At 39.3% G+C, this 22965-nt stretch overlaps 2 protein-coding genes across 4 annotated transcripts in view; one reads left to right on the top strand and one right to left on the bottom strand.

Annotated features, from left to right (window-relative positions):
- mettl15 (methyltransferase like 15) overlaps positions 1-21754 on the bottom strand; it is a 52102-nt gene extending 30348 nt beyond the window's left edge. The window contains exons 1-2 of one of the 2 annotated variants that reach the window (XM_037749370.1): positions 21619-21754; positions 19259-19504 (exon numbers count right to left, since the gene is read on the bottom strand). In XM_037749370.1, the coding sequence (XP_037605298.1) occupies positions 19259-19489 (231 nt within the window). In that variant the 5' untranslated portion in view covers positions 19490-19504; positions 21619-21754. Of the gene's footprint in view, positions 1-19258; positions 19505-19800; positions 19995-21618 lie in introns of those variants that run through there. The other variant, XM_037749361.1, reaches the window with a different exon arrangement.
- An 8-nt stretch (positions 21755-21762) lies between these two features.
- kif18a (kinesin family member 18A) overlaps positions 21763-22965 on the top strand; it is a 34190-nt gene continuing 32987 nt past the window's right edge. For both annotated transcript variants that reach the window (XM_037749346.1, XM_037749336.1), the window contains exon 1: positions 21763-21930. The gene's annotated coding sequence lies outside the window, so the exon portion shown is untranslated. The remainder of the gene's footprint in view (positions 21931-22965) is intronic.

Raw genomic sequence — 22965 nt, 5'->3', positions numbered from 1 at the left:
ATCTAATGGGTCATAAAACGTTGCTCACATGATTCTGTAAAAGAAGCAACAGTAAACTGCAACTGCAAGTCAACAATCTTCCCCCAAGGTGCTTGACTGGGAAAGAGAGCGGCTGAAGAGCCATAGACTAACAGAGACTGGTAGTAAATGTATATACTGCACTGCACAGCCATTTCCACAGAGACACGGAAAAAATGGGACTGTGCAGCTTTCAATGGCAGCCACGGACACTAAGAGTGAGGAGCACTGAGTAATACCCAACATTAAAGTTTTGATGAACATAACTTCTGAGAAAAATATGTTCAGCTGCTAAATGTTGAACTCACTAGCTTTGTTCAAGGGGGAAACTGGGCATCCTTGAGTCTATTTAGCCAGTGTTTTGTTTTTTTACTGGAGACATCCCTTTTTTGGATTGGTTGCAACAGGATATGGGCTGTTGGTCTACAGAAGGGTGTGCTCTCAGCGTAGCAGAGGACATACTGGAAAACTATCTAAACAATTTCAGTAAGCTGGCTAGTCTGGTTGTCGCAGTGTCTTCCAACACCATATATAGCAAATTTCAGACAGCTGTTATGAAACACATAGGCATGGTTAAGTGTCTTTATGTTCCTTCTGGTGTCACCTTGTTTGAAGTATAGGAAACATTCATAAAGGTTCATAAAGCCATGGACATAAAGCAGCTTATTAATTGTATTTGTGCTGAAGCAAGTAAATAAATAGTGTTGATCAAATATATGACATATAGTAAAATATTGTTATTAATAGGTCTACATAAGCTGCACAAAGTATCTCTGTGATGTGAAATAAATCAACAGTGAGGTCTGAATAAGCACTTCACAGACACAGTGAAACAGTAAACACCTGTATGTTGGAGGTCAAACAGGACAAGATCCTACAGTAGGGCTGAGCGATATGGAGAACATCAAATATCGCAATATGTTTTACCAAATACCTCGATATTGATGTAGCGACGATATTGTAGGGTTGCCTACTGGTGCTTTCACAAAATATTTACACAATGAGATTTTTGATAAATAATCATCAGTAATGTAATGACCAAGTGGGTAAATACAAATAATAGAACAGCTAGAACAGAAGACTTATGCCATATTACGATATCTGGACAAGACAATATCTGGTCTCATATTACGCTATCAATATAATATCGATTAGTGCTGTAAAAGTTAATGTGATAATAATGCGTTAATGCAAATTCCTTTTAACGTCACTAATTTCTTTAACGCATTATCGCAACTTTTTAGGCTATAGTGCGCTCAGTTTTAAAGCTTAAGTGAAGATACTGATATAATAAACTACAAAAACCCAAGGAATTCAAAGAATTGGTACCAACCATGTCATACTAGCTCATCACGAAGGAGGTTAAATAACGCTCCAAACTTGCGCAACATTTTGGCGAGGAAAAACTGGCATGTCCATTTTCAAAGGGGTCCCTTGGTCTTTGACCTCAAGATATGTGAATGAAAATGGGTTCTATGGGTACCCACGAGTCTCCCCTTTACAGACATGCCCACTTTATGATAATCACATGCAGTTTGTGGCAAGTCATAGTCAAGTCAGCACACTGACACACTGACAGCTGTTGTTGCCTGTTGGGCTTGAGTTTGCCATGTTATGATTCAAGCACATTTTTATGCTAAATGCAGTACCTGTGAGGGTTTCTGGACAATATTTGTCATTGTTTTGTGTTGTTAATGGATTTCCAATTATGAATATATACATACATTTGCATAAAGCAGCATATATGCCCACTCCCATATTGATAACAGTATTAAATACTTGAAAAATCTCCCTTTAAGGTACATTTTGAACAGATACAAAATGTGCGATTAACCACATTAACTATGGACAATCATGCAATTATCGCGATTACATATTTTAATCGATGGACAGCCCTAATATCGATATATTGCCCAACCCTACACTACAGGCATGTAAACCATAATACACAATGAAATGTCCTGTTTAGAAAAGTAGAGGGAAACCCACTGCTATCCAAGCTAGTCCCTGGTTTGCCATTATTATAGATTGTGAGGAAAGGAAATCCTCATTCAATAAAATAATGGGGGCCTCCAGAAGAATGAAAAGTCCATAAATAAAAAATCCATGAAAGAAACAACACAGAAGCGAAGATATTTCAACAAGACACCTCTACTAGCTCACTACCTGTCAGACGGCACTGTAATGCTAATTTATGGGCAACCCCACGGCTCGACTTTAACAAACACAAACACAAAATCTCTCTATTTACTGTAAGAAGACTGTGATCATGATTCTACCTGAGTATACTACACATGAACTGCATGATTATGTGACTGATCTGCTGGTCACTGGGATGAGGACAGATAAACAGGGGATGAAACTGCCATAAACTGAATTTAATTTGACAAAATAGCAGCAGGATACTTGAGCAAAGGCAAAAAATAACTCCTTTAAACATCCTGCAAATGTGATTTTTTTTTTTAAAAGATAGATTTTAATGGCGTGCAAGCAAAGCTACAAGGAGCCAATTTGAAACTGTTAGAGCTATGTGTATATTTCTTTAATGATATATTGACCCACTCTTGTATTTTTCCAATAGGGGCACAAGCAGGGGCTCTGGTTAATGAGACTGCATCTATCTGAAGACTCCGGGATGACAACCACGGTACAGTGAACTGAAAACTTAATTAATGTAAAATAATATTATGATCAGCTCTGGTAAAGGTTCAAGACTACCAATGGATCCTCCTGCTTTAAGCTCAGGTGGATCATTTTTTACATTTTGTACATAAGGGTGCCATGATCGCTGTCCAAGGTGCTGATCCTGGACAGCCAGGTATGTGGGAGCTGTCAGAGGATACTCAACATGGTCCCTTATGGAATGAGCACCACAACACAAATACCACTCACTCTCACTGAACTGGGGTGGCAGCTAAAAAAATCAGAGACACACGTCAACAAAACTTGACACATGAACATCAACCGGCTGTTCTCATACACCGTCTAGCTATACTTGTGAAAAGTAAAGCATTGTAATTTGTATCTATCCCACAAAATACATTTTTATGTAATCCATGTAACTATGAACCAGGAAGTATAAAGAAAGACAAATACCACGTAGGGAGGAGTTCAGGGTGGATGGGTGGATCTAAAAACACCGAACTTTCACCCAGGAGACTGGTGTTTGTACCCCCATGTGAAACCAGAAGTCAACAATGATTTTTTTGTCACATAACTTCCGCACTAACCCAAACCGCGATCTTTTCCTAAACCAAACAAAGTAGTTTTGTTGCCTATACCTAACCAAGTTGTTTCCTGTGAAGACAAAAGTTTATTTTGGAAAAAAAAAAGGAGCAGAAATTGACCCGTGCGTCACGTGTTGCTGGACATTTGTAGGAAAACGCACGAAAAATGAGGAATAACGTAATAACGAATAATAAGTAAAGTGTCATATGAACCGTTGTATGAGGATACGTTGAGATAAAACTATGGCTTTTAATTTCACGAAACTGCTAATACTACTGCTGATGTTTTTTTACTGTGCATACGTACACTCAGAGGCCACTTTATTAGGTATACCTGGACAATCTATTGCAATTCAGTACTATTGCAATAATACTACTCAGTACTATATTATATTGAGGGGCAAGCCAACAGGAAAACGGCAGTCAGCTGGGAAGATTTGATGGTTAACCAGCCCATTGATTATAAATGGACAGAAATCCAACTGGTATTGAAACTTTGTCTATTTAAATAAATTTATGGTTTGGAATCAGTCTGCAGAAGCAGCATTGTCGCACCCAAATTACCTGCTAGTGTTACCAACTAAAATGTCAGTGGAATCAGTCAAGAGTTTAGAGCCCTGATTGCGTATCACTTTATCACTATTTAGGGTCACAATCACTAAAGTGGGATGCCAAGCTAGAAGCCTTAATGGCTCCTAATTTAATGGATGTTTGGGTGGTTGTTTGTCTTACTGGAATGATTTTTAAAACTATTGCTTTAATTCCCTTGCAAGCCCCAGATTGTGTAGCTTGAGTGTCAACATCACCCTATAACAAGAAGGTGGACGTGAAGATAGACGTTATCCCAGCCTCTGGAGTTCTTCCTAGATGTTGTCAGCGCCATCAAAAAACACCAGACCCTCCTTAGCAACTTCCTTTACTTGATGTATTGCTCAATTTTGAGTAACCTTGCATCAAAAGAATTTGAATTGACATCAGTGGCGGTGACAACCATGGTGATTATGATCTTGAATGATCTACTGATGCTCAGTATCCCCAAAGACCAAACGTGCACTGTAGTAGCCGACCATAACGGGAACACTATGAATGCTATTCAGTAAAAACGATCTCACTCTTCTACCATTAGACATTGGATTATTTTATTTTTTTATTTTCTTCCTTTTTTTTGTCATCTTTTTGGAGCCTAAACTTTATGGATTAATGGTTTTTAAAGTGAGTAGTTTCAAAGCTCTCCATATATGGCTGCTGATATATTATGAAGCGTCTTGTAATATTGTAATGTAACCTCCTCTCACTCTACTCACCCCAAGTCAAACATCACAACATCTTCAACGCCCTCACATTTTCTTCCTTCTTCTCCTTTATGTACTTTTTTTCTTTCTCACCACCACATTCAGATAATTTACGCTAGCTCTGCCTTTGTTCTATGGTTACATTGTTATAGTTTTCAATAAAAATCTGACTGCAAAGAGGAAAACCCCAGTCCCTGTCCTCCTCTACATAAAGCTCATAAAGCCCATGTCAAGCATCCGCCCACTTGAAGGAGTCCTGAGACTGGCTCTTACACCACGGTGGTGCTGAGGAGATCCCTGGAGGAACAGGGATAGCAGGCGCTTGTATCTTCTCTGAAACTATGAGCCAATAACTCAATATTTACTGTACGTGGGCAATCCAAGGCAACGATTAGTCTTTCTGCCGCCTCATAGGCTTGCTTGTGTTCTGAAAAAGTAATCTGAAAGTAATTACATTTAAAAAATGATGAATTCATCTAGCTTCTCGGAGAACTATTTTGATGAAGTATTAGACTCTTTTCTGTAAAAATTAAAACATAGTTCAATGTGCTTAAAGTAGCAAATTTAAAATCTCTTCTGTCGCATTCATGTGTGTTTCTGCTGAATTTGTGGCCACTGCATGAACAAAACATTCTCAATACAGAGGATTCTCATCTGCACTGTAAGGTAATCGCATTATCAAGCAACAATCAAAAGTGTGTCAAAATGATGTGATTGTGGCATTTTTATTCACCTCGCAAGTTCTAAACCTTTGCAAATAAAGTGATTTGCAGGGGATGGCAAAGCATTGTGGGGATCTGATTTGGAGGCAATGAGTGACAGCTGGGAAAGAACTGATTGGACACTGAAAGAAATGGAAAGGGAGGGACCTCTACTGTGTGCATGAGTCATCACTCTCCACCCCCACCCCCCCAGCCAAACTGTCTGTTTTTGTCTTGCAGGTTGGAGATTTACTGAGCTACATTTTCTCTGCTGGAAAGATTCATTTCCACATAAAACTGAATGCAGACTTTAACAAGCAAATTTATTGTGAGTAACATCATGAGTCAAATTTGCAGGTGCATTACAACAAACATCCAGTAGCTGTTAAAAATAAATCCTAAATATAAATATGTGTTTAATTATAACAATGTCAGAGTTTAATGTTTATGTTTATTAAAACATCAGGAAGGTGCTGAGTCTGCTAAAATGTAGGCACTAACGTACATTTTCAACATGTTATATCAGCCTAACTAGAACTAGAACAATCTAAACTATAAGGATATAATACCTAAAATATTATGAAAAATGACACCTAATTCACAAAACAGATTCTTCTGTATACTCAGCATTGTGGGTGCAGGATACACACTCTTACATCAGCCTCACTTCTGTGCTCTGCAGCTGTGGGAGACAGTCATTCATGATAATCAAATTAACGTTTCCCACAGTCGAGCAGGTTAGTTTGGGGTTGAAAATAGGGGCAAGAGGGTTACGGTGTGTGAAATCCTCCTCATTACTTTGTTTAGTCGACTCGAATCACAACTGAGCTTGTATGTAAATACCCAAGGGGACTATATTTCTGCATTTTATTTGGCATTTTACTTTAACAAACTCAGACATTATTATATCAGTCTATTATTTACAAGGCAAAGGAAAGCCTTGGCAAACTTACTGCTGCAACCTTAAAGTCCTCCTCCACTCAAAAATTCAGTTTTGCTTATGGTTTCTTCTCTTGGATGTTTGAGTTTCACTGTGCAGAATGACGCATGTGCAGAGTTTGACACTAGGTGGCAGTTTTCATGTTCATCTGCTCACCTTAAATCTCAGTTTAACACGTGTACGAACATGATTATGTGACATCACAACTAGTTTGGATGCCAATCGTGGCCCAGTATTCAACTTACACAAGTGTGATGTAGAAACATGAATCCTCCATCACAAACACTGACAATTTATTTTTCAGTGAAGTAGGAGACAACTGTTAACGTTTGAACAAAAAATATTAGCATATTCCTAGATTCTGGTTTTCAATGAAGGAGAAGGTGTAAATGTAATTTTAAGAATTTTGACAGAAGTAATTGAACTTTTTTTGTGGTTGTATGTCTCTACCAACCAGTCAAGGTGCAGTTTATGTTTGTCCAAAATGTCATCATTACATAATTTTATCCTATTAGACATTTGTGTGAAATTGTCATAATTGGCATAGGAATGGAATCAGTTCATCCTTGAGTCCAAGTGGACATTTATGCCAAATTTGTAGAAATTCCCTCGCGAGATATCGCGTTCACAAGAATGAAGTGGACGTGAGGTCACAGTGACCTTTGACCACCAAATTCTTGTCAGTTCATCCTCGAGTCCAAGTGGACGTTTGCGCCAGATGTAATGAAATTCCCTCAATGCATTCCTGAGATATCACATTCACGAGAATGGGACGTACGGAATCTTGACATTTTTTTTATTTCTTCAAAAAATGTTGTCCATCCGTGATAACGCACATCAAGAATGACTCCACCACTGACCATGTGTGTTGTCCTTAAGACAAGAGTGCTTTCTTGCACCTCCCCTTACAGCAGTTTCCTGGTCCTTCCCTGAATTTCTTCAAAACATGTCTAGAGAGGATCTTTAAGAAGATCATTACGCTCCCATAAATTACAAATATATTACTCTTGATACTGGTCTGACGCTAACCAGGAAGCTGCTCACTCACTGCAGGAAAAGCACTCTTGTCTTAAGGACAACACACAAGGTCAGTGGTGGAGACAGTCTTGATGTGTGTTATCACGGATGAACGAGCACTGGTATACACTACTGTCCCATTTCCCATCGTCAATGCACGTCAACTATTTTGCTCCCTGGATGGGCACATACCTGCTAATGTCCTTTGACTTTTTACCCTGTCTGTAGTAACACTAGGTGTGCACTACAGTTAGAGAAAGATCACCTTCATAGTTAAAGAAACCAACATTGAGTGTGGGTAGGAGAGGAGATGCAAACCCTGGTCTCAACTGCATATTGCCACTCCCCTCTACGACATTTTGCTGCCTTGTACGTCACACTAGCTCTATCTTTAGCACTAGAGGTAAACATAAGCCGTTTTAAGCAGTTTGAACTACCAATGCTGTTTTTTTCCTCAAGAGGCCTGTCTCAACTGAAAATAGAAACTCCTTGTTTTCAATCTGGTTGTCTGCCCTCATACGCTGTTATTCTGACTTGCCTACAAATGCGTCGTCGTTAAAATACAAAATATAGACTGCTAACTTCCAGTGGACAGGAAACGCCACAAACTGTGACAGAAATGCCAAAAGGCTATTTCTTTGTTTTAACAGGAAACAAGAATTAAGGTCAAATATGATGCAGTGGATCTATTCAAAATGATTACATGCTTCATTGCTCTTCTTCACTGCTCTGAAAGACTTCTCTTCAGTGTGACACTACTGTCAATACAGTGTGCCAAGGAAACAATGCAACTATATAAAGCCCGAGAGAAAGCAAAAATGAAACTGAAAAGAGGGGGTGGAATCATCTAACTATATTCACAAAATGTAAAGAAGCATCAGGAAAGAGGACTTCCTCTCCTGAAGGTGAATTTCATGGCACTAAAGGAAGACAAAAGAAGAACAGGGCCAAGTCCATTAGGGAGTGCAAAGAGGAGTCAAGCTAAATGAAGGCTTCGTGGTGGAAGGGGAAAAGACTTCTAGAGGCATTTAAGAGGATGCTTCCAGTAGTTTGAAGACTGGGTTGACAATACAATATGAAATGAAAGGAACTAGGGAATGGGGTGGGGGCAGTGGATGTGGCTTGGGGGAGGTGGTGGGCTCTGAGGGAAGCTTCGTAGGGAAGCTTCGTAGGGAAGCTTCGTAGTGCAGCGCTGTATTTACAGATCTTTGATAAAGTTGCCCTGGGCCTTTCCATGACTGGTATCATCATCAGTGCACAAATTTAGTAGTCTGTATTCGGCATTCAAAAAGGGAAACCGGAAGACCGATGAACTGCGGATATACAAGCCGTTGTTATGATACTTACATGAAACAAAGCAGCGTTTGCCGACCGTTTTCACCACTCTCACTCAGCACTTAGCTTCATTCCAGATGGCCATGTTGTTGTGAAAATATTTGTGTATTGGAATGATCAGATGAGATGAGCCCTCTGTGTGTACCCTCTTGACTTTACTCGTCGGCTTGCTTTCCTCAATTCCGTTTCTCTTCTTGTGCACTTAAGCCAATCAGAGTGATTTCTCTCACCGATGGGTTCCACACACTGAATCAGCCAAAAAAACTCCAAAACGGGAAGACTAGAGCCAACGGTGGAGGACACACTGCAAAAACAAGGGAGAGAGAAGCTCACTGATGGCCCCATACTGGCCAACGGCTGACCGTCGGCTTGGTTAGAGTTGTGTACTGACCAGAAGATGATGCAAATCTCATGGGACTTAATGTTAGAACTGATGCAATGGTCCTCAGAAAGGCTTTCCTTCAAATGCTTGCGAAGGGAGAAGATTGTGGCCATTGTTGTTTTCAAGAAGACCCAAGCAGACATTCATGTTAAGCAAGGTGTCTGCAATATAGTTTATATAGAATCATCGAGTCCGAGCAGGGACACTCCGGTTAAACTGTGGAGGTAGACATGGTGTAGGAACAGTGAGAAGGAAGGGAGGAAATTTCTGCTGCTGGTTTAGGTCAGTTGTGTCATGTAGTGTCGAGCGGACATGCTCTTCCCTGCCAAATTAGTCAGGAAACAGAGTAGGCAAGGAGTGGGAGCACTCCAGCTGAGAACAACAGCGCTTCATCTGGATGCTGCTGGGAATATAGATAATGTTGGTTACACAGATAAGGTCACTGCAACTGACTTTTATCAGAAAAGGTGTAACAGCAGTTTAATAAAGATCATTAAGATGCAGGAACACAACGTGAGAAATATGAGGTAGAGAAATCCCGTTTTAAATTACCTCCACATTAAATTGGTCACAACACCCGGGTTTATAATATTTTTTACAACTGGAAAGTCGACGGCAATCATTTTCCTCCATCTTGACAATCAGGTAAAGGTTAGAATTACCCCGTTTGCATATAACTTGCATGTATTCTGGACAACGCAGCACCTTGCCTGATGACATTGCATTGCGTGGTGTCAAAAGTTGAGCCAGGGGCCCATTTCACCACATGTGCAAGCTGCAATTTACAAGATGAGATCATTTCCTCTTGCTGATTTTGACCTCTTTCAATCGTGAAAACAACTACCATACTTGCAGCTCATGAGCAGGTGAGAGCCCGGTAGGACTCGCAAATGTGTCTGCAATTTGAGAGCAACATTCATTTCTGAAACACAGCGCTGCCACCATTTGCGATCTGTGTGTAAGCAGCCGTGCTCACAAATCGCTTTTGTGAAATGGGCCGCACCTTTGATGACATTGCACAAAAAGCAAGAGTGTGTTGGCTGGTGTTTGCAGATCAGGTCACCCTTATCTACATCACCGCTTCCAGGCGCATCACCACACATCTTTAGTGTTTACAATATGGCAGCCTGGTTGTAGCGCTTGTAAGTGTGGCTGGGCTCCGAAGTAGACTTTAGTGATACGACAAAATGATAACGCTGTTAAACACAATTTCATGCAAGAGAGGAAGCATGTCAAACATAACAAACAATTTACTGCAGCAAGGTATAAAAATTCACATTTTCAGAATCAGTTAATGCTAGGGCGTCAAAATTAGTTACAAAAAAGTGCAAAATATTCACCTTGTGCATGGCCAATAGTTTTGTTTTTCTTCTATTTTGCTGTTTTACAAAAACAATAAATAACACCAAAATGTTTAAACATTTGTGACAGATCAGCCGTTCTGCTAGTCTAAATCAATTGAAAATATCGGTATCTTTTGCTATCAGCACATTTTCATAATCTAATTATATGACAAGAAGTGGAACCATTTGTTGAAAAAACAGAATCAGAAAAATAGGAATCAAAATCACAATCCATTTACCTAAACAGTAACGGTGATAGACAGTAACTAGACTAAATGATGAATGTTTTGCTATATAATTATCCTGAACATATTTAAAAGAAAGACCGCTGAGATAATGCAGTTGGACCTCACACAAACACCAATTGAAGATGTGTTGCAGGAATGAGTCATCTAAATCCAGCTGTCCACAGGGCATGTATCTCATTAGCATACCCACACTCACACACCAGGAACAAATGTAAATATTGCAATAAAACCTGCTGTAATAGTATCAATTCAGCGTCGAGGATGGGTTCCAGCTTATTTTTTACGTTTAGCAATATTGGATGCATGTGAGTATAGAGTTATACAATTTCAATAATTGTTATTAAAGCTACATGCAAATATAACTCAATAATTGATGTTGTAGCAGCACTCCTCTCCGGTTTGCCCCTGTGTCGTGCACTGTTATGTGCATGCATCAGTTGTAAAGAGATTTCTCTCTCACACCCGCCCTCTCTCTCTCACACACACAAATAAACACACACAAACACAAAGTCAATGTTGTTATGGTAAATTCAATCAAACATTAATAAAGTGCAACATTTCAGAGAGTATTTACTTTTATAGGCGCATTTAAGCTTTATTGGACAATATACTGTACTGTAAACTGTGAGATATACAGCTTTGTGAGCAATGTAACAAAACTGGAAAAGTGAGCAAACATAGTTTGGAGGTTGGGAGGGAGGTTTACTTGAACTAAGCTATGACACCATCAGCTCAGGTAGGCGCCGGAAGGGTTGCTTTATTTGTTTAAGTTGTTGTTCAAGTGAAGCCGAAGCTGAAGAATGTGTAAGACGAAAGGGCTAAAACAACTCTACAAGACAGTGTGGTGAAGCACCCACAAAGGGGTTGTCTGCTCAGCAAGGCTGAACGATTTGGCGCTCTGTAGACGGAGGCACCCCATTTGGCTAATGAAGTCCCAGACTGTCTTCACACCACACCCCCACCCACCGCTCCGCTATGAAATGTTCTACTCATGAAAGTAATGAGGCAGGGAGGGAGAAAGACTCTTCTGGCCACTGATAACCTCAGACTAAACTTGCAACCTTACGAGACAAGGGCCTAATATCTGGCCGTCAATCAGCCCCAGCATCCCTGGCTGGAGTGTTTAATTACAAGGATCAATTATTTACCAGCCTCCTCTTTCACTACTCAGTGCTCCCAAAAAAGGAGTGTAAAGAAAAAAAAAAAAAAGAAAAAACATTAAAGACCCAGAAGAGGTTGTGGTGGCAAATGTAGTACAGAGAAAAGAATAAGTTGCTTGTTCCAGATAATAGAGATAGTGTTTTGTCTGTGCATTATATATGACAGATGAGTTACTGTCTGTTGCACCTTTTTAAAGGATCACTACAGAACAACTTCAATATGTGTTGTCAGATTAGTGTAAATAAAATGTCAATCTTAAGCATGTGTGACTTTCAACAATTGAATATCACATTTTAGTACCTACAAATACCTACGGATTGCAGTTGAAATTGAAAATAAAAAAATAAAAGATTACAAGAAACTCTTGGAACATTCAGAAAATACCAGTTGTATGTCTTATGAGACATTGACTGGAGCGCCTGTCTTAACAGTTTTACACAGTTATTTACAAAAATAAAAGATGCAAAGACATCCGTTTAGACATACAGCTTAACTAATAACTGGAACTCCCTGCACTTCATATTTACTTCTAAAGCCATTTCTTGACTTCAGCTGCACAGCCCAAACAGCAACTGCAAGGCTTTTAACTAATTTGAAGAGACAAGATTATATTACCCCTTTGCTTGTAGTCACAACAGCGCTTCACCTGGCTGAAGCTGGGAATATAAGTTATAACACAAATGTTGCTCACCAAAAAAGGACCTATTTTCTGAAATAGTGTACGTTTAAAATGCTGCAGTATATATCACACTTATTTAAATTCCCTTCAATTTCTGCCTGTCAGTTTACAATACATGTAGATTGTAGATTGAATATCAAGTTTCTAAATATACTTGCACAAAAGTACATGGTGCTCACTGTACTGTAGACTTAGAGAGTCATTTCTCACCTCAGCTGGCCCTAAAATTTAGCTGTAAGACTTCAAACTAATTTAAGGAGACAAGATCATATTAACCCCATATATGCCCCTCTTTACAAGCTGGTACACTCAGTACCCGGTAAAAGATTATCCTCCGCTGACATTAGCACTCTGATAGGGGACACATTTGAAGATATGCTGGATTAACTTGCATCAAATATTGATGTGTTTTTTCCTCCCTGACAACCTCCATACGCTATAAATACCACAAAAAACACATTTAATGTAAAAATGGGGAAATGACAGATAAAACAGATGGTAACTACGTTTTCACGTCACACACACTACTTTTACTAGTCTGTGTTCTATCTTGAATCTAAAAATGCAAAAAAGAAAACATTGACAAGCAGCAGCTGGCTGCTGTGTTTTGTGGTCATCTATCCATAGAACAGAGTGCCTCTTCATGTGTCCGAATTACAGCCAGCCAAATAACCCAAATAACAGGGGAAGTGAAAAATGCAGCACTCAACTCAGTCTGCTGTGGTTCAGGGCCTTAACAAGCTACAACACCTGTGATTTGTGGTTTGCCTGTTTTGCTGTATTTTTGTGCTAGATTTCCTTTGTCATCATGAGCCTAGCCTGGTTTTTTGCTATTTATTGTGTGCAAGCTCCACATCAGCGGCCACCTGCTTTCTACATAAGCTGGCATTAATGCTTCGTGATGACCCCGGAATTCAAAATTCCAGTGCTTTGGTGGTCTTAAGTAGAGTTTAAACTTTTAGGAGTGTTTTATTGTTTATTGATGTTGCCTTCGGATTTGTTTAGATGACCCGAATTGAATTAAATAGACTAATCATTTCATCCTAAGACTAAACTAACTAAACAAGGGTTAAACAGAAACCACCAGTGACTGTGAACAGGATGAAATGTGTATATGGAAATTTCTGTCTGACATGATGCCTTTGGTGATGCTCGCATTTCAGCAACATAATTATACAAATGCAATAAAAAAATTAAAAATAGTTTAACTTTAATTAAAAACTATAAAACGACTTCATTCATTCAACATTAATACTAACATATCTTCAAGCCTATAATTGTGAGGAAAAACAAATCCACCTAATCCTACTCAAAAATGAGTTGATTGTTGAAAGACACTGGTATTGATCCAAAAAAGTAGGTTTAACACTTATGGCCTCATTAATTCCACAAGGGGGAGTGTGTTGAGACTGAAATGTAAGAGTAGGCAGCTCGTTTCTCCTTCTACAGCAGCACAGGGTTTTTCCCCTGGACTCTCAGCTGATGGCTCATTAATCTATTCTAGAGGAGGTCCCCTACGCAAGCAGCCTGCGCCAGAGGAGGACTCCTCATGCTTCGTCCTTTTCAGCACAATTCTCTTACTTAACCATGAGTATTAGCGAGTTCAAGAGGAGGTTTCATGAAAGCATTATAACAAAGAAAACACAAACCTATTATTGTTGCTGAGTGGCAAAGTTTGAAAACTCTATTTAAACTCTATTAAATTAAATGTCTCGCTGTAGTTTACAGGGTCTGCCAATTCCACTGAGCATTGAACTGTCACTGTCTTCGCGGACTGTCCAGTTGAGTCCCTCCAGCTCTCATTGACCTCCCAAGATAAAACTAAGTAGTCACTCCCAAGTCTTGACTGTAAACATCTCTATCTGGTGGACAATTAGAATAATACATTCTGAAAGACACTTTGACATTATTAAAAATAAAATTACGGTTTATCACAACCAGGCGGCAACCTCCAGTTCTGAGAAGTGAAGCCAATGCTGAAGTGCCTTAAACTTGCATTCTTTCTAATAGCCAGCAGGGGCGACTCCTCTGGTTGCAAAAAGAAGTCTGATTGTATAGAAGTCAATGAGAAAATGACCCTACTTCACTTGATTTATTACCTCAGTAAACATTGTAAACATGAGTTTATGGTCTCAATCACTAGTTTCAAGTATTCTTCAATACAGCATGATGTTCATTTAGTAAATTATGGTCCCATTTAGAGTCAAATAGACCATAAAGTAGGGTATGCTTTAGGGCGTGGCTACCTTGTGAATGACAGGTCATTACCACGGCGGTGTCCGGTCTGGGAGTTGTCCTTGTTTTTGTTTTACAACTTTAACCCTTTCACAGTGTGTTTTCAGTTCATGAAAGTTAATTGTAACATTTTGGTTGCCTAAAAATGTCTTATACAGTGTTGGGTTGTAACTCCACCTACTCGTATAACTTCTGGTTGCAAAAAAACAAGATGGCGACGGCCACAATACCGAAGTTGAGGTTTCAAAACGGCAGTCCACAAACCAATGGGTGATGTCACGGTGACTATATCCATTTCTTATATACAGTCTACGATCACAAAGTGGGTTTTATTTTTGTAGCTGAATGATAACATTGTACCCAGAGTAACTGTTGAACGTGGCAACATGGCTAAATATAGGTCCAACAGGGAAAGAACCATGAATGATCAGATGATCACACAGGATATAAACCAGCCAACGGCTTACCCAGATCAGCCACTTTATTTCGAGGTAATCCCAGAGGTGAAGGTTTCCTGTCATTATAAGTGTCACAATAAAATCATGGCAAGTGGGTCAAAGTTGAACCAAGACATCAGTTGGTAAACTGTGATGGATGTTTACAATGGACAGTTTGGGTATTCATTTTACAATTACTTAGCTAACCTGGGCCTGTGTTTACTAGTGTTGACTTTGTCAACAAAAAAACTATGACTTAAAATATTTATGATAACCTTTTTTTCCCACCGAAAATGAGACTACAACTAAATAAAAAGAAACCATTGAAAATGAGAACTATGATGGAATGTATAGATCAGTCAACCATCTAAATCTTCCTGTAGAAGAAATATCACTACATTATGTAGCGTATTAGCCTCTCCTCTCAAGCTAAACCCAGAAAATGAACTGTATTTTAGTAACAAGTGAGTGAATCCAGCTTCAGTGACACGGACACTGTGTATGTGTGTGTGTGAGCCAGTAAACAGTGCCTTTACAACTAACCTCACTGTAGATGAAAACGACCCATGTAACCATGGTAACTGTACACAACAAAGATGGCGACAACTGTAGCCTCAAAATGCTTAGAAGACATGAAAATTAAATCCTAAGAACTGTCAAAACCAACAAAAGTCAAATTTCCTGAAAACATGCATCAAACTGAAAAAAAAAAAACGTGTTTCCAGTTTTGTAACGTTGTGTCCCTATCCCTGCTGTGTGCTATTTCACTCTCTCTTTCTGTAAGCTCGATGTGCGTCAACGAATGAATTAACCAGTGAATCAAAAACCTTGGCTTTCTCATTTCCTATTTGCAAACATATTTTCCACAATGGAGAACACCAAAATGACATGTAAATAAAAATATGATCTTAACTTTTGCCATCCCTAATGATCACATCAAATCTATTGGCCTTCAGTAATCCTAGAGCTAACTAAAAATAGTAGCAGTAATGTGTATGCTGTGTATTTTTGGCGTCAGTAGCTCCTTTCTCCTCTGTCAAAGACTCAAACATGCGGTGCAAACCTGCATGGGATAAAACATGTTAACGAGGTGTTAACTAAGAGTCTACAGCCAATCTAGCAGCTCTGTGAGGCTGCACTTATAGGCACTGCAGTGATTTGAGCTAAATGCTAACGTCAGCATGCTAACATGCTCACAATGACAATCACAATGATGGTCCTGAGGGGGACCTGAGCGTCTTATAATTAAGAGTCTAATTTAATGTTAATACATCCCAAGAAATGTTTCAACATTTCTCTCAAAATCCCAAATGTCTCCTCATGGAGGCACTAAAAGAAAAGTCAGAGAATCACGAATGTTATTAGGATACATCATCTGGGAACCATAAATGTCTGTACAAGTTTTGTGCCAAAATGATAATCACGAATATTTTGATCAATATTGAGATCACGATTATTCCTCACGATTATTCATAGATTTTAGGGCTAAAATATTGTTATTGTAATTTCACATTTTGAATAAACAGAGCGCTGCTTTCACTTCCATGTGGTGCTGCATTTCAACTGTCAAAAACTGATGACGTCACGGTGACAACGTCCACTTCTTATATCCAGTCTATGGTTGAGACCAAAGTGAAGGACCAACTGACTGACATTATTATCCCTAGAGCCATGTAGCTAGCATGGCTAAAAATCATTTCCCACTTTACATTTTAAGTCCTGTTCTAGCATGATTTCTTCATAGAGAAACACATCAAACCAATTAAGAAAACTGTCTCAAAGCCATTTCACTGTTCCTTTAAGTCAATTAAAGGATATGGAGTATGTGTACTTCCTTGTTAAGTGAATGTAAACTTTCAGTGAAGAAAAAGGACGAACTATCAATCCAGATCCAATAAGCATTGTGGTTATTTGTAAAACTGTGAAAATGTAGTGCATGCAGGCTACCAGTTCAAATTAGCTACCTGTATACACATTTCCAGTCAGACGTCCTGTGTGGGAGGCAGCAGGGCACTGAAAGGCTCCATTTACACACTTTGGTGTAACTGCAGTATATGCTCTGACACCCATCATCGCTCAAGTGCTCCATTCATACATACTCTGCTTCAGCTGGCAAGAGCAATTACATTTTGGTGATTATTTTACAATAGTCATTCAAATTCTCACTGCCCTCCGCAATTTCAGTGGACATTTGTCTGATATCAGGTTTTCCTCCTCACAGCAACTGATCTGTTAGTGACACCATCACTTAACCACCACAAATTTGACTGCTTAAATGACAGCTCCATCAGGGAGTCATGTCAAATTTCTGATTGCCTGACTGAGCAGGCGGCTGTCTTTATAATTTAGCTATATGAATGCGTAATATGGCAACATGTCAGCACCCTAATAAGGTTGTTATGTTGCTGTGAATAGAGAACTACACATGTGTCATCATATAAATAAATAAATTATCTGCAGTGAAGCAAACATTTAAAACACGACTTCTGAATGTAATCATACAACATTTCCACAGAGAGTCACACTAAGTGAGGTCCACAGCATGTACTGTACAAAAAAACAAAATCCATCAAACTGTTTTTAATAGCATCTGATTGGCAAGCTGTCTTGGGACAGTTGGCAAATGGGCGGGCAGCGGAGGAGTTTAGAGGTGCTAAAGTTCAGGCAGGAGCGACGCAGCACCCTGTGTCCTGCCAACAGCCTTACAGTGGCGCAGTTCCTGACTAAGTTGTTGACCCATGGCCCCCACCTGTCTTGACCATGCATTATATAGGGGGGGGGGAGGGGGCATCACTTCACCCTCCTATGCTGCCTGCCACGCCAGAAGGCTTTTGACTCATGCCCATCTGTCCTGGTAGTACATACATTAAGTGAAAGCCAAGCTGCTGGCACCCTGTCCAATTCATCTGCGCCTTTATAACAACAAGTTGTGATATAGAGTGTGAACTGAATTTTTACCTTGGCGACAAACATCTCCGTAAAGAGAACAGTAAAGATTTCTAATAGTTATCTTCAGATTGCAATGACATACTATTGAGGTGTTATAATGCACACATTTGGAAATTAATTTCTTAACACTGGTGTTGTTTATTTTTTAATCCAATCCAAAACCAAATAATGGCTTTGTTACTAAACTAATACAACAGACCGGCAATACATGTTATCTTTGTGGAGCTTATAATATACATTGATGCTGTCAGGGAGGTGTTGATTCAACTCATCAGTCCTTTTTGAGACCGTTGTTGGTGGTGGTGTCAAAATGTATGACATTCATAGGTGTTTCAAATGTTCTGACACACATTAGAGGGACTTAACATAAGAAACACCTCTCAGTATGAGTTTGCATGCCTATGCCATTACCACAGCAACCAAGCCAGACAGGATAACAATGCCTGAAAATACAAATACAACCTAATCGCTTGCTAAAATCAGTGAGGGCAGTCAGTCCTTGAGATTCAATGTACAAGCACATCAGATTTGCCTACAGTCTGAACACACTCTAGGAGCTTTCTAATGTGGAAATACATCAGTGGGTGAACACATTATATTGGTAATAATGGTAATAACAAAAAAGTAAAATTACACCATTGCTTTTGGGTGAGTTACACAGCACTCAATTCATCTTAATGAATCTTTGACTTATTAAAAATAACATTAAAGGGGACCTATTATGTTTTTGTGCTTTTTCCCTTTCCTTTTGTGAGTTATATACTTTTTTGTGCATGTAAAAGGTCTGCAAAGTTATAAAGTCCAGCCAAAGGGAGTTACTCTACCCTACAGAAACACTGCTCCTGAACTGTCTAAAACGCCTTGCCAGAAGTCCCGCCTTTTCTTCCGTAACGGGGTGATGTCACTAAGTAACACATATGCATAACGGCTAGTTTGGCACGCCCTCAAACAAAGCTAGTTAGAGCGGAGCTGGAGCAGAGTCCAAAGAGTTTGGTTCAGTTGACCAATCACAACAGAGTGGGCCAGCTGCCCAATCAGAGCAGACTGGGCTTTTCAGAAAGGGAGGTGCATGAGCTTGAACAGAGCGTTTCAGACAGAAGGTGAAAAGAGGTGCTGTAGCACAGCTGGTATGAGGAAAATAAATCGTTTTTTGAACATTAAAAAAAAAAGTTTAAAAAACTTAACATGTTCTAGTAGAAATCCAAAATACAAGTATGCACTTGAAAAGAAACATAATAGCTCCACTTTAACTTTCTTTCAAAAGCTTACAAAAATAACGAAGATGCAAACGTACCTGACCTGGCTGGATGTCTAAGTAATGAAGCACCTCTTTGAGCATGACAGGCGTGTGAGGAGGCTTTTTGGTTGAAACAGAAGACAGTTCATCAGATCTGTCCAGGGGACCAGAACCAGAAGATGCACAAACTGTAGAAGAGTGCAAGCTTAACTTCCATGACCTCCATGCTCTCCACACAGCCAGATTTGCTTTCCGTAACATTGGGTTGGAGCGCACAGAAAACATCATGATTCTTATGACGATCTATGGAGAAAACAAGAGCAAAGTTATGTGATGATATAAGCAGAAACATAGTATTTACCAGTGTAACCATAGTGTAACAACGTGTTTAAGCCAGGGAGCAGGGTTTTTAATACTGTTGAATATGGGTGAGTATTTTGAAAGTCAAAGTAAGATTGTGATGGACTTAAAGTGACAGGTGACTGCTGATTTGAAAACAACTAAATGTTTGTAGTTACTATGCTAGTATTTGGAATAACAAAAATATTAAGCCTAAATCATGAGTGCAAATTTGCAGATATCTTGTGCTGCAGCCTTACAAAGTAGCTTTGATATTTCCAGACGGGAGGAGAATTTTCAATTGACATAAGCAGCTGGTCTCCAACCTGGGGTGTCCAACCAAAACAAGAGGGCATCACAGTTTTAACAAGCCGTTCGAGATCACTCTGAAGGTTGAACTCTTCTAACAGCACACATCTGTGACTCCCACACTGCATCACCACCACACCCACAATACGAGTGGTACATCTTTGGCTAATTAGTTCAGCATTTTGGCATTCTACATGAACAATACTGCCCACAGTGAGCCACATGGCTAAAAAGGTATTCAGGTGTTTCCTGGCAACAGGATGCATTGAAAATTAGAGCTCGGTTAGTGACGCATGATCCAATGAAATAGAAATATATGCAGGAGCTGAAGGAATTCAACAGGTTTGCGCATGGCATTGGTGAACGCAAAGCAAACCTTCAATGGCAGCAAAACATTAGTATTTGAAGAGATGGCAATAAAACATTGTATTATTGAGTGACGATGCATGATTGCTGTCAGATTGTGTGTCATAGCTGCTGTACCTTACAGGAATCCAAATCAACTTTGTATACACATTATTATTACATTACCGGTGCGTGCATCTAGATGTAAATCAAAAATATTACATCTTTCAGGTAAGGTAAGCTATCCTTTACCAGAAGAGCAGAGAAGAGAATGAATGATGGACTGTTTTGAGCATACTTATATTAACTTATGAATCATATTGTGATTATTTTTTATCTGTGACATCGTTACAACTTAAAGGTGCCATATCATAAAAAAGTGAGATTTTCATGTTTTTTTTATTATAAAGCAGGCTTAAGTCCTATATAAATAGTGTGAAAGTATCGAAACACTCAATCCACAGGGAAATACACACAGCCCGTATTCAGAAACTTTGCATTTGAAACAAGCAGTCAGGATCTCTGCCCATTAGTGATGTCACGAATATACAATATTTGGACCCTTGACACAATTTTAAACGTAAACTTTCTAAATGTGTCCCAGTTTATTTCCTGGTTGCAGTGTATGTAAATGTCATCAGCTGACAGGAAGTACACATGGACCCAAGCTGTTGCCTAGCAACGCAATTCTGTTGCAATTCCGTCAGAATGTGCTAAAACGGAGCGTTTCAGACAGAGGGTAAATACAGGCATATTCAGGCTGACAGTATGAGGGAAATAAAGTTGTTTTTTTCAACATTACAGCATGTAAACATGTTTTAGTAGAAACACAAAATACAAGTATGAACCTGAAAATGAGCATGATATGGGACCTTTAATAGTACCGCTTTCTCATGACATATAAGTCTATAAACAACCCGTCCCTGTTAAAAACTAGGAGTATTTTTCATTGATGATTTACATATTACTGATGTACTTATTTCTGTGTAGTATTATGGGGATTTGTGTTGTACCACACAAAAATCACAGCTTTGGTGTGAAGCAAGTTAGCTAGCTATCTTGCTAAAAACACCAGAGCTAACCTTACACATGCTCACACTTAACAACATGATTAAAGGTGTGTTTGGCGTAGCTATATCTTGGGGATGGAAAAGAAGTGTTATGCAACGTTTAGTAACCCATAGGTTGCTCTTTATCACGTGTGTGTAGTAGCTTTAACGTTATTATAGCAGCAGTGGCTGGGCTTGCAATAGATATTGTTGCTATGCTACCATGTTGGATAACTTACACGAACTGTGGAACGAATTCACGAATAGCTAGGCATAAGGACACTCAAGTTACATTTAAACATGTTAAGCTAAGGTGGGCTGTGACGGAGAGAAACGTGTGTACACCTCTGGAAGGTTAACAGTAAGCTTTCTTACCGTAGTGTACCAGAGATGAGCTCCACCTTCAGCAGCAGCAGCATGTCCGGCGCGTCACCATGGTCACCATGGTACCGCCCACTGACCGGCGCCTCTCGTCCAATCAGCTGCGAGAGAGGAAGAGGGCTGCTTTTTCAAAATATTGGCGCTTCGTGGTGCTAGCTATGACCACCGGCTATCTGCCTGTGACCGGCTATCTCTCTACCTCTACGCTTCACTAGCGACTTTTACTGTTTACAATACGAGCTGCTTGTGTCTCATCAGAAAACGTATCTGTAGGTTGCGTGAAATGAAAGAAAATCGTTACTGAAGGTAAGCCATAAACACACACGCTAACTAACCGTTGGAAGTTGTGCTAGCTAATGCTAGCTGTTGCTAGCTGTTGTAGCTAACTCCTGCCAACTTAACGTTGCTGCTTTGTATTCAAATATGTATGCTAACATGTTAAGTCGCACTTTTCTAAGTTAAAACACCATCTCGTTTCTTGCACAGTGACTTTTTTCTGACAATAGAGTAGTTAACGTACTAGGCACGTTTGACATGTAATGTTATGATGTCGTTATTAAGTCAATGTAACGTTAAGAGATAAACTGCCACCTAGCTACTATCACCTGTATGCACTTAGTTGCCATTTTATTAGGTACACCTGGTTTAGATGCTTTATTATATTTATTTATATAAATGAGGATGGACTAAATAAGATAAGATAAGATATTCTTTTATTAGTCCTGCAGTGGGGAAATTTGCAGTGTACAGCAGCAAAGGGGATAGTGCACAAAACAAGATGCATCATCTTAAATAGAAGGAAGTATAAAAAAGGAGCAGTATATACAGTATTGACAATAAACAGACTATTAACAAAATTGCACAAGTGGAAAATGATATTGAACAGTGAGAATGACATGAAATTCCACCTGAAAATATTGCACAGTATGAATTACACCTGAGTAGTAATAATGATAATGATATTGCACAGTCAGTGTACAGTATAGTGCAGTTATTGTCAGTTTTTGGTGTGTAAGTGGTCTACAATATAAAAATATGCTCAAATTATAATATGGCAAACTCAAGCCCAACAGGCAACAACAGCTGTCAGTGTGCTGACTTGACTATGATTGCCCCAAACTGCATGTGATTATCATAAAGTGGGCACATCTGTGGAGTACCCATAGAACCCATTTTCAGGTCAAGGGACCCCTTTGAAAATGGCCAAGCTAGTATGACATGGTTGGTACCATTGGATTCCTTAAGTTTTCTCTTTTATATGACGCCAGTATCTTCACACTTGCTTTAAAACTGAGTCCGCAACAACTTCTGAAATATCGTTTGCATTAAAGACATGAGTGG

The sequence above is a fragment of the Sebastes umbrosus genome, chromosome 2 (genome assembly GCF_015220745.1).
Source record: "Sebastes umbrosus isolate fSebUmb1 chromosome 2, fSebUmb1.pri, whole genome shotgun sequence".
In the NCBI taxonomy this organism is placed as follows: Eukaryota; Metazoa; Chordata; class Actinopteri; order Perciformes; family Sebastidae; genus Sebastes; species Sebastes umbrosus.
The sequence above is the reverse complement of the archived record's forward strand: the minus strand, read 5'-3'. Positions and strand labels throughout refer to the sequence as shown.